The sequence below is a fragment of the Mesoplodon densirostris genome, chromosome 15, assembly GCF_025265405.1.
Source record: "Mesoplodon densirostris isolate mMesDen1 chromosome 15, mMesDen1 primary haplotype, whole genome shotgun sequence".
Classification (NCBI taxonomy): domain Eukaryota; kingdom Metazoa; phylum Chordata; class Mammalia; order Artiodactyla; family Ziphiidae; genus Mesoplodon; species Mesoplodon densirostris.
Genome location: NC_082675.1, coordinates 4,328,401 through 4,343,340, shown reverse-complemented (window position 1 = coordinate 4,343,340; position 14,940 = coordinate 4,328,401). Strand labels below are relative to the sequence as shown.

Genomic DNA, 14,940 nt, shown 5'->3' with positions numbered 1-14,940 from the left:
CATTAATGCCAACAAAAATCATATCAGCCTGTGGCAGCTGCTTCAGACAGGTGGTTCCACAGGGAATTAGAGCCATGATCTTGTAACAACTTTTAATGGAGTATAAGCTGTAAAAATATGGAATCGCCATGTTGTACACCTAAAACTAATACAATATTGTAAATCCACTATACTTCAATTAAAAACACAGCTGGTTCATCAGATCTCACTGTGAACAAAACTGCCAAGGTTTCTTGCACACACACACATGCAATTAATATGCATCTTCTATGTATGTTTTTTTTAATGTAGAAGTAGTTGTCCACTTAAAATGTGACACAGATCGTTTCCAATCTTGCCAAGGTTCCAGCCCTTCAAAATCCTTTATGTCCTCAGATTTATTCCCCCTGATGTCATACGGTCCCAAGTCAAAGAAGCCAATTTGTGTATCACTACAATTTACACCATCCTAAATTTATACTTTGTCCCTTACCTAAGTCACAATCCCAATGCTCAGAATTTCCATCACCTGACGATCTTTGGTGAAACCTGCAAGACCCTCACTGGGGAATCACACAGCGTTTCCTGCACCATGAGGAACTGACCGGGTGACAAATCCACAGACCAAGGGCGTCTCTCCCTGGGGTGCTAATGAGCATCCAAGTGTTTAGGTGCCCCTGGGGTGATGCCCAGGCCAGCGGACAGCTCTGAGGATGACGCTGTACATCTTAGTGTTATGACAAAATTTATGACAAATATTGACACGAAAGCCATGACAAATACATCACAGCCATTTAGTGAATCCCCCTCAATTGACCCAAGTGCCGGGATCTGCAACAGAGCCTGGGCTCCCCTAGAAACGTCTTATAGCAGCTCTGTGCTTGGGGGTCTGCACGCTCTCGTTTGCTAAGATCAGGCCACGGTTCGCTAGAAGACAGCCCCAGCTTCATGAGGCCACGAACGCGACCGCTGAACCAGAAACTACTGTCTTCCAAAGCAATTTCTCTCTCGGGCTCAGGGGAGGATACTTTTAGTATATTTCTGCGAAGGGAAGACAACCAAGTACACGGCAGCAATGGGACCCATGAACTTGGGCTTGCCTCTGTGGGTAGAGCTCTCCAGGCAGGACAGTGGAGGTCCAGCCCTGGGCGACTCCACGCCAGGCTCTCGGGAGGGAACAAGGTGGAGGGGTCTAGAGAGCTGAGCCATCTGTTTGAGCTCAGGGTGGCATAATCACACAGATGCCACCTCTGTGGGCCACACCAGTGTCTCCCTCCTGGGATGACAGGGGGATGGTAAATAACATGCATTTTCAAAGGCAACCAAGGGCAATGAATCAATATTTTTCATTCTGTGCAGATGAGTTTGTATGACTTGGCTCAGATCTTTCTAGACTCAGAATATCGAAGGCTTTAGATTTGTTTAATCGAACTTGCCCACAGAGTCCGAGGCTGCCAGGAGCCCCAGGGCAAGGCTGTGTGTACTCTGAAGCCAGTCCACCTTCGGTCTCGAGGGGAGAATTAGCATTCCACCCAGAAAGCAGGCGATGCCAAATTGGGGTTTCCTAAGGATTAATTTTTTTTTAAATTAGGCCTCACAGACACATCAATTCTTCCTTATCAAAACCATCTCCAGCTTAAGGCACAGCCTCCTGCAGGTCACTGTAAGAAAGAAGGAATCCCTTCCAGATCTTTTCCACCACAGGGAAAACCCTGCAGGATTTTCTGTCCGCCACAAAGTTCTTCAGACGGGGACCAAGTTTCATTTCACCTCTGAACAGGAGCCAGCAGAGCAGAAAGAAGGCAGAACTCAGCATTACAGTGTTTTTCTAAAATGAATGAAGACACAGGACCTGGGAGCTCTCTTAGCAGCTTAAAGAGAAAGGATCATTCTAAAGATGTAAGTCTTTCTCTCAGGGTCTCTGCTGCAAGAGGAAACTGCCAATCAGGGCGGCAAGAAAAAACGGACAGAAACTCTAAATTCAGTGATTCAAACAGACCCCTGCAAAGATATGAGAAAACATCATGGGCTGGTTCCTGGCTGAATATGGAGTCCTAAATCCAGCTAATTAGGATGGAGGATGCAGCAGAAATGTGCCATGGCCAGATTTCCCCAGACTGTGAGCTGTGTCCCACTGGCACCCAAATGAAGTTAGGGGGCACATGGATGGACTTTTTAAAAAGTTAATAGTCGTTTATTTTCATGTGTATTAAGAAAAAATTAGTACATCAAGCTCATGGATTTTATTGTCTTCTAATGAGACATTTAAGATATTTAAGGTTGAAAAGTGAGGCATTTAAAGAAAATATAATGAGTAAATTATATTATTTGGCACAGGAAGTTGGCAAAAATTGCGAAGATGGCAGGTAGCTGGCTAAAATTCAGGAAATATTGTCCTATGAGCAAAAGAAGGGGAAGAGAATTGTTTCCGCTCACGATTAAGACCGGGGGAAGGAAGCAGGACGGCGCGTGCAGCCCCCTCTGATTCCAGGCGAGTCCTTGGCATCACTCCCTCCGTCCTCAGCATCCTCATCCCGGGCTCAGCCCTTCGAGCCTGGGATGCTCAGGGCAGCCCCGGGACAGAAGGGGAGGGAAAGGACTGAACGCCTGGGAATCTGGAGGTAACGCCCGTGGTACCTTGACGACGTCTTCATCCACAGACCTGCATTCCACAGCCTCTGACACGTCCACCACCGAACCATCCTCTTGAATGGCCACGACCTTGACGGGAACTGAAACAACCTTTCCGGTGAGAATGGCCGTGTTCAGAACCTCCGTGTCCTGCGCGGGAGAAAAGGGGGCGCGTGTCAGCCACAGGCACACCCGTGAGCCCCGGGAGGGGTCACCAGCAGTATATATATATATTTCACATTCTCTTGCCTTATAGGTTGTTATAAGATATTGAGTTCCCTGTGCTATACAGTAGGTCCTTACTGGTTATCTATTTTATATATGGTAGTGTGTATATGTTAATCCCAACTCCTAATTTTTCTGCCACCCCCTTTGGTAACCATAAGTTTGTTTTCCATGTCTGTGAGTCTCTTTCTGTTTTGGAAATAAGTTCATTTGTATCATTTTTCTTCTTTCTTTTTTTTTTTTTTTTTTAGATTCCACATATAAGTGATATCTTATGATACTTATCTTTCTCTGTCTGACTTACTTCACTTAGTGTGATCATCTCTAAGTTCATCCATGTTGCTGCAAATGGCATGATTTCATTCTTTTTGATGGCTGAGTAATATTCCATTGTATATATATATATATATATATATATATATATATATATATATATATATACCACATCTTCTTTATCCATTCATCCGCCCATGGATGACCCTTTCTGTTGTTTCTGAGTTCTAAATCTTGCTGCTATCATTCTTTCACATCCCACATGAAATTCTTCAGTGAATCTTCTCAGATCTCCCTTTGCACATCCAGAATAGGACCGTCCTCACCAACTCCACCTCCAGAACTACATCCTTGGCCGAAGCTACCATTTACTGCAGCACAGTCCTAGGGAATCTGGCTTTTGCCCTTATTCCCCTTCGGTCTTTGCTCAACACGGCAGTCAGAGTAAGACCATTAAGATACCTGTCAGACCTTTCTCTCCTCAAACCCCATCTCACACAAACATAAGGTCTTTATCAACAGTCAAGAGAAAGACAAATACCATATGATACCCCTTATATGTAGAATCTCTAATATGACATAAATGAATGTATCTATGAAACAGAAACAGAATCATGGACACAGAGAACAGACTGGTGGTTGCCAAGAAGGAGGGGGTCGGAGGAGGGATGGAGTGGGAGGTTGGGGTCAGCAGATGTAAGCGTTTATATACAGAATGGATAAACAACAAGGTCCAACTGTAGAGCACAGGGAACTATATTCAATATCCTGTGATAAACCATCATGGAAAAGAATATTTCAAAAAGAATGTAGGGACTCCCCTGGCGGTCCAGCAGTTAAAACTCTGCGCTTCCACTGCAGGGGACACGGGTTCAATACCTGTTCAGGGAACTAACATTCCACATGTGGCGCTGTGCGGCCAAAAAAACCAAAAAACAAAAAAACCCAAAAAACCCAAAAAAACAATGTATGTATATATAGATAAATACATCTATATATATATATCTGAATCACTTTGCTGTACAGCAGAAACTAACACAACGTTGTAAATCAACTATACTTCAATTTTTTAAAATACTGATAAAATAAGTAAAAAACTCAAGAGCCCATCACAGGACCTACCAGGCCCGACATAGTCTTTCCCCGTCTCTCTCTCTACCTTCGCCTTTATCCTCACTGGCCTTGAATACTCGCCCCACATCCCCTTTGTCTAGTTGTTTTGTTTCCATTTATTAATTCAACAGCCATCTGCAGGACATCAAGTCTGTTTATGATCGTATGTTTACTGAGATGATGATATAATGATGTCCCTTCACGCCTCTCTGCGTCCAAGTCCCGTGTGCATCTTTGTAGGAGAACATTCTTTTTGCTCCTTTTACCACCCATGGAACAAACCAAAATGCACCATCATAAAAACAAACAAACAAACAAACAACAACAACAAAAAAAGATGGGAGAGCAGAGAACATAAAGAGGAGGGAAAGGGGGGAAAGCGAAAGAAAGAAGGGAAAAAAAGCAGTGGGAAGATGTAGAAAAGGAGACAGATGGAGGTGAACACTCCTCAGAAGACCATATCCATTTAGGAAGCCAAAGTGGCTCAAATAGTTATTTCTGTCCTTCTCTCTGATGCTTCTTTTTCAACAAATATTAATTGAACACTGACCAGATGTCAAGTTGTCTTCCAGGTAGTGAGAAGACAGAAGTATATAAAGACAAACATGACCTTCCCTTAGGGACTAAACATTCCCATAAGGAGAGAGAGAAGTTCGCCAACAAGGTCACGAGGTGATTTTGGAGTGCTAAGTGCTATGAAGAAAATTAAAAGGATGGGTGTCATAGAACTGGCAAGGAGACTGGCCAGGGAGTCACTGTGGTCACCCTGGCAAGAAATGATGCCATTGGGCTGAGGTGTTGCCAGGTGAGATGGAGTGAAATGGTTGGATCCTGGATAGATCTTTGAGTTTCCACATGATGGAACCGTCACGGATGTCTCCTTGATTTTTGAGTCCTTTTTTTAAAAATTATTTTTTTAAATTGGAGTATAGTTGATTTACAATGTTGTGTTAGTACAGCAAAGTGAATCAGTTACACCTATACATATATCCAATCTCTTCTAGACTCCATTCCCACATAGGTCATTACAGAGCAAAAAATAAGAGTTCCCTGTGTATACAGTATGTTCCTATTAGTTATCTTTTGTATACAGTCGTGTGTATATGTCAATTCCAATCTCCCAATTTATCCCCCCCACCCGCCTTGGTAACCATAAGTTTGTTTTCTACTTCTGTGACTCAATTTTATTCCAAGCACATGGGAGGCGCCATTTCCCGAGACAGGGAAAACTGGTGGGAAAATTCTGTCTGTCAACACAAAGAATGGGACTTGAAGAATGCTGTCAACACTGGAATGACCAAAAGCTTAGTAAACTCTTTACAAATTAGATTTCCAAAACTCAATGCTACTGAAAGGGTTGATTAACAGGAATTTCACTCTATTAGAGGCTTGTTCTCTGCGTTACAAATGAAGCCCTTTGAACTGGAACTCACATCAGCATCACGGAGTAATCACTCACGGACCAGGAATAAAACACATAATCAATTGGCAGTGGAAAGAGAATGCACTTTGGGGGAAACACAAATCGCCTCTGTCCAAATGACTGTCTTAACAATGAATGACTTGTGAGGCATTGGCTGGTCTGATGTGATGAAGGTCTGTGTGCCTTGCCTGGGACAGTGGCATCCAGGAGCTGCACCTCTAAAAGGAGGGACAACCACCCAGCAGAGCCATGGTCCTCTTCACACAGGACTCCATGTGGCTATTCCTCATCCCAGGAAAGATCTGGGACTTGGGAGATAGGAATTTTGGGGTCAGTTCAGCTCTGCCTAGCTGAGTATCATAAACAAATACTCTCTGAATCTGGAGAAGAACAAATAAGTGACCAGGAAAAGTCACCCCGCCATGCCTCAGTTTCTGTGGGAGGTTGAGCTTATCAGATGGTCTCCGATGATGCCACATCCAGATCAAATACCATCTGTCAACCTGCAGCTATTGAAATACATCTGACTGAGACACAGATATAAATTCCATTGTCAGCAAGAGCTGTGTGTGAAAGTGGGTGAAGCAGGCCCGGTAGGGATGGGGTGGGGTTGGCCGGGCAGAGAACCAGAAAATTGGGGCGGCAGGGGTGGAGCATGGATTCTGGAGCCAAGCTGCCTTGGACCCTCCCAGCAGCCTCTGGGGACATCCTTGGCTGGAGTAATTGTGCCTTATTGATTTATCATCTCCATTTGCAGACGGGGACATTGAGGCTCAGGGACATCCAGGGTCTTGCCCCAGGTCACACAGCCAGAAAGTGTCAAGGCAAGATTTGAACCTGTGTTTTGGTCTGACCCCAGGTCCCGACGCTCTTAATCGCTGTAATTTAGTGCTTTGCCATCTACTGTCTCTCTGATAGATCCCGTCTTTCACCTCTTCTGCTCAAACTGTCCAAGACAGCAGCTGGACCGGACCCCCCACCTCTGTTCCTCCCTCTGCCTGTATCTCATGGAAACAGCCAGGGATGAAATCAATCAATCCCTCTCTAGCTCCCTCCTTCCTTTCCCAATGAAGGAAAAGGAAGGATACAGAATGAAGAACTGGATAGTCCCTGTCCTCAGTGAGGGCACCATCCATTGTCAACCGCCTGCCTGGACATGTTGCCACTTGGCCACACTGGACTTTACCTCCTTTTAAAAGTTTCAGATAACAATTAAAACTTGGAAACATTTTTCATCTTCAAGTTTCTGGCTGGTCATGGACATCAGGAATGTCGGGCCACCTTGGGCTCCGACTCTCACGTGAAGAGAGTGGAGCTGAGTGGCGGCGCCCACTTTCGGTGGGAATAAGCCCTGTTCTTCTGTCCCCATCCGTGCTCTGCGCTCTCACGCCCACCGCCCAGCCAACCACGTGGGAACCGGGTGCTGGAGGATCTGATGTTAAGCCCCATGACCTGCAGTACCGGCAGTGCCGTTGCAGGCACCACAGGGTTTTATAAACGTGTGACTGTGTGCCTGTCCTCAGGAGGCTTAGGATCCCAAAGACAAGAACCCTGTGGAGCCGCTGGGCGGGGGCCCCTGGCCACGTGCTGCGCCTCCTGCTGTTTCCCTGGCCCTTTACCCTTTCCACCTGGGAGATGCAGACTGATGGCCTCCTCCCTGGGGACGATGCCTCCTCATTACCAGCAGCTTCGCTTCGGCTCTGACGTGTGACGGCCCCAAGCGGCTCTGACGTGTGACCGCCCCAAGCGGCAGCGCATCACCACCCCCTCCCCCGAGCGGCAGCGCATCACCACCCCCCCACCAGCGGCAGCGCATCAACCCCCCCACCAGCGGCAGCGCATCACCCCCCCGCGGAGGACGTGGCAGGGTCGTCCTCGGTTTATTTCATCCTTCTTTAAAGCAATTCCACACACACACACACACACACACACACACACACACACACACACACACAGAATTCTGTTCCTGGGCACAAAGTCCTTGTTGACACCACTGATGCCAAGAACTGTGTCCTCCATCCGTCCTGGTTCCCACCCCCGTGCCTGGCACACAGGCAGGTTTGAGAAGGAGTGACCGACAACCTACCCCTTAAACCGGAACCGCACGCTACGGTTTCTAAAGAAGGTTGGGATTATGGTGGATGAACCACTGGACTAACCTCATTTATCCTCTAGATCGCATTACAGTGGGAATAAAGGCATTAAAATGTAATCCCCCAACAACAACAAGAAAGGGCCATCGGCAGATAAAAGACATGCACCGTCTCTGAGGATGGAAAGCAGCAGATGGCTGGGGGGTAACCGATGAAGCAGATGAAGCAAGCAAGACCGGCTTCCCATAGTCAGAGAGTTGACAATGAAGGAATGTAGCAACTAGGCTCCACGGAGGGTATCGACGTTACAGACTTTAACAATGTAAAACTTGCAAAACCAATAAATATCCGGATGGGGGAAATGGCAAGAAATCTCAGCGTGCCGTTTCTTCTACTTTCAAATCAAGGAGCTGCCGTCACCGGCTAAAATTGTGTCATGGAAGAAATAGAGACGGTGTGGCGATGGACGTGGAGGCGACGATAGCAGCTATAGTGACAGTAATAAGAAGAATAGTAATGATAATAATCGTTCCAAACCTTGGTATGATTTTTTTCTACAAACTTTTCTTTCTTAAATTTACCAAGGTATTTTAAAAATCAAAATCTCTTATCAGCTAATTTTTCTATTTTTGCTCATTTCTTTTATGAAATACGACAACCCTACTTTGGATTCTTTGTCCTCTTTATCTATAAATAAAAAGGAATGTAACACCTTCACGAAAAAAATACAGCTTTAGAGTAGGATTTCGTTGCTATAAAATACGGTGTCCAACCACCGTCTACTTATCCAGCCAGCCACTCCTCTCGCTGTGGATTCATGGATGTAGACCGCCCCGAATGATGATTCTCCAATATAACTAATGTCATATGGGGGGGGGGTGTTGGGATTTGGGCTTTTTAAATTATGTTTAACATTTTTATAATGAATGTGTATTATTTCACATTAAAATGATAAAGCCTTTCGAGAAAAGCAGCCACTCGCAGGCTCCATCCAGCCGCGGGGCGGGCGGTGATGCTGGCGGAGAGGCAGCACCTGTCCAAGGGGCCGGAGGCCGCGGGCCAGGTGCGGACCAGGTGCGTCTCAGGTGCTGTGCTGAGCGCTGGGTGGGGCTGCGGGAGGGGCCTTCATTTCTCACACTTGAGGCGACCGGGACTCGCAAGTGAGCAAAGGGCTGGATGAAGCAGTCAGCTGACTGGGGAGAAGACTGGGCCCGGGGGGCGGGGGGGAGGGCAGGTGTGTTCGGGAGCCTTCTGGGGGAGGGGGTCGCAGGCCCAGCGCGGCCACGAGCTAGTCGGTCTGTGAGCGCCATCTAGTGGGCACCCTGGGGACTGCCGCCTGTAGTCCCCTCTCCTCTGAAAGAGTTCAAGCCCATCAAAAACGCCATCCTGGCAGTTTGCAAAATTAAAGTTATCTAGAAAAAGATGTGCTGGACTCTGCGATAAGCTATGCAAAAAAAAAAAAAAAGCATTGCAACATTTATTTGCCGTTTCTCTCAGGCGGCGCCGATGTATAGCTGGTGTGCCCTGGGGGGAGGGGAGGGACTTCGACAATTACAAGCTGCATCTAGTCCCATGGGTCACGTGACAATGCCACCCCGTTATATTTTTAATTTCACCACTATTCTTAAGTGTCTCCCGTTTAATCGTGCCGGCATACTAATAAAAAACAAAGTTGATGACATCTATGATATTCTTACATTGTAACAAGAAGTGTACATATGTTGCCTCATTTCATCCTCAAAGTAACCTGTTGAGGTTGTCCTATTACCCCCTTGACAGAGAAGGAAAGCAGGGCTCCAGAAGGATGAGCTGTCTTAGATCCCATGGCGTCGGTAAATGTCCTCACTTGGCCACACAGGCAGCCTCATTTTCCCAGCTGCGGAGAAGGAGGGACAGTTCCTCTACTGATGAGCACAGAGGGGCAGAGAAACTTTGTAGGCAGCGCCCAGGTTTGGCATTTCTAAGCAGAATCCCTAAATTAAAGGAGAATGAGGTGGATTTGGGAGAGAGTTGATGTCTCTCAGCGCTCATAAACATTTGCATATTTATGACTCCACCTTGTGATAAATAACTCAGTTTCTCCCTCAACAGTCAAGGTGATTTTTTTTTTCAAAAGGAAAATTATTTTCTCAGAATACAGTCTCCTGATGATTTTACCACCTTTGAGGGCGAGTCAAACAGAAACATAAAACCCTTCACATAATCGCTCTCAATTTTGTCATTCAGGGCTCATCACCCAACAACAGAACAATTCCTGAGAGGAGTCTTTGATGTATGTGCCGCCTGACGGACTTTTTTTGCGAGATACGTCATAAATATTAATAGTATTGACAAAGCCTTAGAAATTTGTCATGTCACATTCCTTCAACAGAAACACCCAGAATTCTGTCACTTTGCTCCTCCAACTGACAGCCACCACTTTCTTTCCTGAACTTGTTTAGCTGGGTCTGTGTTTTTCCCATCACCTTCACAAACTCTCCATCAGCAAAGGTTTTCCGGAGTGGACACAGGTCACCTGAATTCAACATCTCAATGGGTTTTTCCTTTTTCTTTTTGATTTAGCTGATTTTCGCCTGCATTCTGCTCTGCAGCCCTTTGTACTCCTCAGTTTTTGATTGTGGGCTAGTATATGGCATAACCTCGCCCTCTCCGCACCCCCCGTTCCTCACCCTCTCCCCACCGCCTGTTAAGTGAACACTGGAGTAACAGTTTTGCTGAATGTGTTCACTGGTGTCCACGTGCTGGGTCATTAGCTGTGGGTAGCTGAATCGCCCTGGACACCTCCAAGTGCAGAGGTTCTACAGCAGCATTTACAAAGTGCAGGGTTTCAAGATCATCCAAGAATGTTGGTTAATGCTGGTTATTTGCACAGAGTATTCACTGGATGACTTGGGCTCAGGGAGGGAAGAAACAAACCTGCTGATAGAAGACAATTTTCAGTATGTCGAATGGGATGGCTCACGTTGCTGGTCCAGCAGCCTGAATGCCTAACGTAAGTTTGTAGATTAAAAACCACAAGACAGTGGGGACTTCCCTGGCAGTCCAGGGCTTAAGACTCTGAGTTCCCAATGCAGGGGGCACAGGTTTGATCCCTGGTGGTTGGGGAACTAAAATCCCGAATGCTGCGCAGTGGGGCAAAAAAAAAAAAAAATAGAATAGAATAGAACAGAACTTTTAAAAAGGACCTGACAGTGAATCACTTACAACCGCACTGCCCTAGCCACAGGCTGCCTCTACCCTTCAGGCATGATTCCTCCTGCTTCAGTGTTGTCTGGGTTTCTTGCTTCTCTGGGGAGGCCAGTTTTATGTGTGCTGTGCACACTGCATTTCTGTCACATTTCAGGGCTGAGTTTTACTTAGGGAGGCTCTCTAGAGAGAGCATGGGCTTGCGTGTAGTTTGAATTACCCAGTGCTGGGGTGGCGATGTGTGTTACAGTGCATTGCTGGGTTCACTGTGAAAACTGGCTGTGACATGGCTTCAAGTCAATGGAGCTATTCAATAAAGTGAGACCAAAGTAGGTAGTGTTGCTTCTTAACTTGGTTAATTTTTAATCAGCTCTTTTGGCTGTCTCCAAATCCCATAAACTGCTGAATGGTAGCCTTCTGGAAGATGCTGCCTACTGTAGCTAGAGATAAGTGACTTCTGTACCCTTGTTTTACTTTTTACAATTAATCTTCTTATGTTGAAGTAACTATAGACGCATGGAAAGTTGAAAGATGGGAAAAAGAATCTTGTGTACACTGCCCCCAACGGTGACATCTTACGCAGCCAAAGTACAATACATAAAGCCAGAAAACTGACTTCGGTAACATTACTGTTTGTTTGTTTGTTTTTATTGGAGTATAGTTGATTTACAATGTTGTGTTAGTTTCAGGTGTACAGCACAGTGATTCAGTTTATAAATAGATGGATATAGAATCAGGTCGGTGCTTTGTGACCGCCTGGAGGGGTGGGATAGGGAGGGTGGGAGGGAGGGAGACGCAAGAGGGAAGAGATATGGGAACATATGTATATGTATAACTGATTCACTTTGTTATAAAGCAGAAACTAACACACCATTGTAAAGCAATTATACTCCAATAAAGATGTAAAAAAAATAGAAATATATACCCACTCTTTTTCAGAATTTTTTCGTTTATAGGTTATTACAAAATATTGAGTATAGTTCCCTCTGCTGTACAGTGGTATATGGTATATGTTAAGCCCACCCTCCTAATTTATTCTTTCACCCCTTTCATTTTGGTAACTGACATTGGTAACATTACTGTTAACTTGACTACAGACCTTATTCAACTTCCAACATTTTTTAACCTGTGTTCATTGGTGTGTATACGTGTGCACTTCTATGCAATTCAATCTTGTGTACAGATCTGTGTACCCAACAGTAAATTAGATGCAGAACTCTGTCATCATGACAAAGGATCTCTGTGACGTTGCCCCTTTGTAGCCACACCCACCAACCACCCGACCTTCTGCCCATTTCCCCTGGCTACGACTCATCCCTCCTCCATGTCTGTTTTTTTTTTCATTTCAAGAATGGTACATAGAGACTTCCCTGGTGGTCCAGTGGGTAAGACTCCATGCTTCCAACACAGGGGGCAAGGGTTTGATCCTTGGTTGGGGAACTAAGATCCCACATGCTGTGTGGCATGGTCAATAAAATAATATAAAGTAAAATTAAAATAAAAATAATTTAAAATAAAATATAATATAATATTAAATCCCCCTTAAAAATGTTACATAAAAGGAAACTTAGGGTATGTAACACTTTTAGATTGGTATTTGTTTTTCACTAAGCAGGGTTCCTGCATGTCCATCAAGGCATTTCTTTGTCCCTAGTTATGCCTTTGCCTCACAAATTGGTACTCCACTGTATGGATGTACCAGCCTATGTTCCATTCAACTACTAAAGGACACTTGGGTTATTTTCCTATATTTTTCCAGTACAAATAAATCTATGTATAAACATTTTTATTCAGGTTTTTGTGTGAACATAGATTTTCATTTCTATGTGTTAAATGCCAAAGAGTGTGATGATTACTGGGTTGTCTGGTGAGTGAATGTGTAGTTTTGTGAGAAACTCTCAAATTGTTTTCCAGAGTAGCTACACCATTTTACATTCCCTCTGGTGATGTAAGAGAGAAGAGGTTTCTCTGCACCCTCACCGGCATTTGGTGGTATCAGTGTTCTCTAGTTTAGCCCATTCTAATAAGTGTGTAGGGGTATATCATTGTGGTTTAAATTTGCATTTCCCTAATGGCGAGCGATGTTGAACATCTTTTCATGTGTTCATTTATCATCCATATCCTCTCCTTGGGAAAATAATCTATGTCTTTCACCCATATTCTAAAAGGATTTGTTGTCGTTGTTGTTTTTCTGCTGAGTTTTGTGAGTTCTTTATATTGGGTTGGCCAAAAAGTTCAGAAAAGTTACAGAAAAAACCCGAACGAACTTATTGGCCAAACTAATATATAAGGGCCCCTTGGCCCCAAATTTTTTGTGCTTGGCTGAATTTTTTGTCCCTTTTCGCCTCAAAGGCCAGCTTTTAGAGAGGCCTCTCCTGACCACCTGGCTAAATTATTTCCTCCTTTTCTCGGTCACTTGTAATCCCCTCTCATAGATCACATCACAGTCTGTAATGCATGCTTACCTGTTTGCTTCCCTATTGGATCACAAGCACTTTGCTTGTTTGCTCAGCAGGTGTTTCTCCAGCACCTAGTGCGGTGCCTCGTACACAGCTGGCGCTCAGTGAATGGTCTGTCTACAAGCAGAACCCTCACTGGCCAGCTGGATGAGACTCACTTGCCTCGAGCAGGACCCCAACTCTCCCACTCGACCTTCTTCAGGCTGCTCAGAGCTACACGCCCTTCCCCTCAACACCTGCTCTTCTGTCACTTCCCAAGGCCGTTACCTGCACCAGCTCACAGCTTAGTGCATCTTTGGGCTGTTGCCAGAGATGCATTCTGTACGTCCTCCACCGGGTACTCCACCTGCCAGGTGATCTGTAGGGCGCCAGCCAGGCCACTGCTGTTGTCAACTCCAAAGTCCACTTGCAAGATCTCATAGAAGGAGCCATTTGTTCTGCAAAACAAACACACAGTAAAGTGCAGTTTAAAACCCGAGACTCAGCAGAATGTCAAGAACGCGATCAATTGCCACATTCCTCTTTGTCAACCCAAAGAAGGCTCGCCAAGTTCAACAGCTCACAGGCGGTGTCGATAGAGCCTGATTCACAGGTTGCCCACAGACGGCCCACACCTCCGAGTGGACAGACCATCCGTCTTCAGGGCCCTGTCCTTCACTGAATGAGCAGCTCAGACAGCACTGCATCTCTGGGCACCGTCACAGCTCAGTCCTCCCCAACCCCATGCCTGCGGATGCCACGATCCAAGCACCACACACGGGACGTGGCCCAACACCTTCATCTAGGGCCACCATTACTCCAATCGTGAGGCACAGCCTGGATTCTGGCTGTTTCTACTTCTACTTACCTGTGTGGCTGTGGACCCGTGGTGCAAACTCTGAGCTTTAGAATTTGGGGAGAATATTGGTGCCTACGTGGGCTTGTGAAAGCATCGTGAGACCAAGGATGGGAAAGGACCCCATAAGGTGCATAGTCCGTGACACCAACTATGAGCTACATGAATAAGGAGCTCTGCTGGGTTCTTCATGTCCTCAGCCTGCAGTGGGATGGGATGTAATGGAAGAAAACCCCACCTGGAATGTAAGTTGGTGCAGCCACTATGGAGAACAGTATGGAGGTTCCTCAGAAAACTAAAAATAGAGCTACCATAGGATCCAGCAATCCCACTCCTGGGCATATATCTGGACAAAACTAATAATTCAAAATGATACATGCACCCCTATGTTCATAGCAGCACTGTTTATAATAGCCAAGACATGGAAACAACCTAAATGCCCATCAACAGAGGAATGGATAAAGAAGATGTGGTACATATGTACAATGGAATATTACTCAGCCATAAAAAAGAATGAAATAATGCCATTTGCAGCAACATGGATGGACCTGGAGATTATCATATTAAATGAAGTAAGTCAGAAAGAGAAAGACAAATACCATATGATATCACTTAAATGTAGAATCTAAAAAAATGACACAAACGAACCTATCTATGAAACAGAAACAGAATCACGGACTTAGAGAACAGACTGGTGGTTGCCAAGGGGGGTCAGGGTTGGGG

General features: G+C 45.4%; 1 protein-coding gene across 1 annotated transcript in view; it reads right to left on the bottom strand.

The window, feature by feature from the left end:
- Window positions 1-2,221: 2,221 nt before the first annotated feature.
- LOC132503155 (transmembrane protein 132D-like) overlaps window positions 2,222-14,940 on the bottom strand; it is a 34,957-nt gene continuing 22,238 nt past the window's right edge. The window contains exons 2-3 of the mRNA XM_060119569.1: window positions 13,650-13,819; window positions 2,222-2,760 (exon numbers count right to left, since the gene is read on the bottom strand). Coding sequence (XP_059975552.1) covers window positions 2,509-2,760; window positions 13,650-13,814 — 417 coding nt within the window. The 5' untranslated portion in view covers window positions 13,815-13,819 and the 3' untranslated portion in view covers window positions 2,222-2,508. The remainder of the gene's footprint in view (window positions 2,761-13,649; window positions 13,820-14,940) is intronic.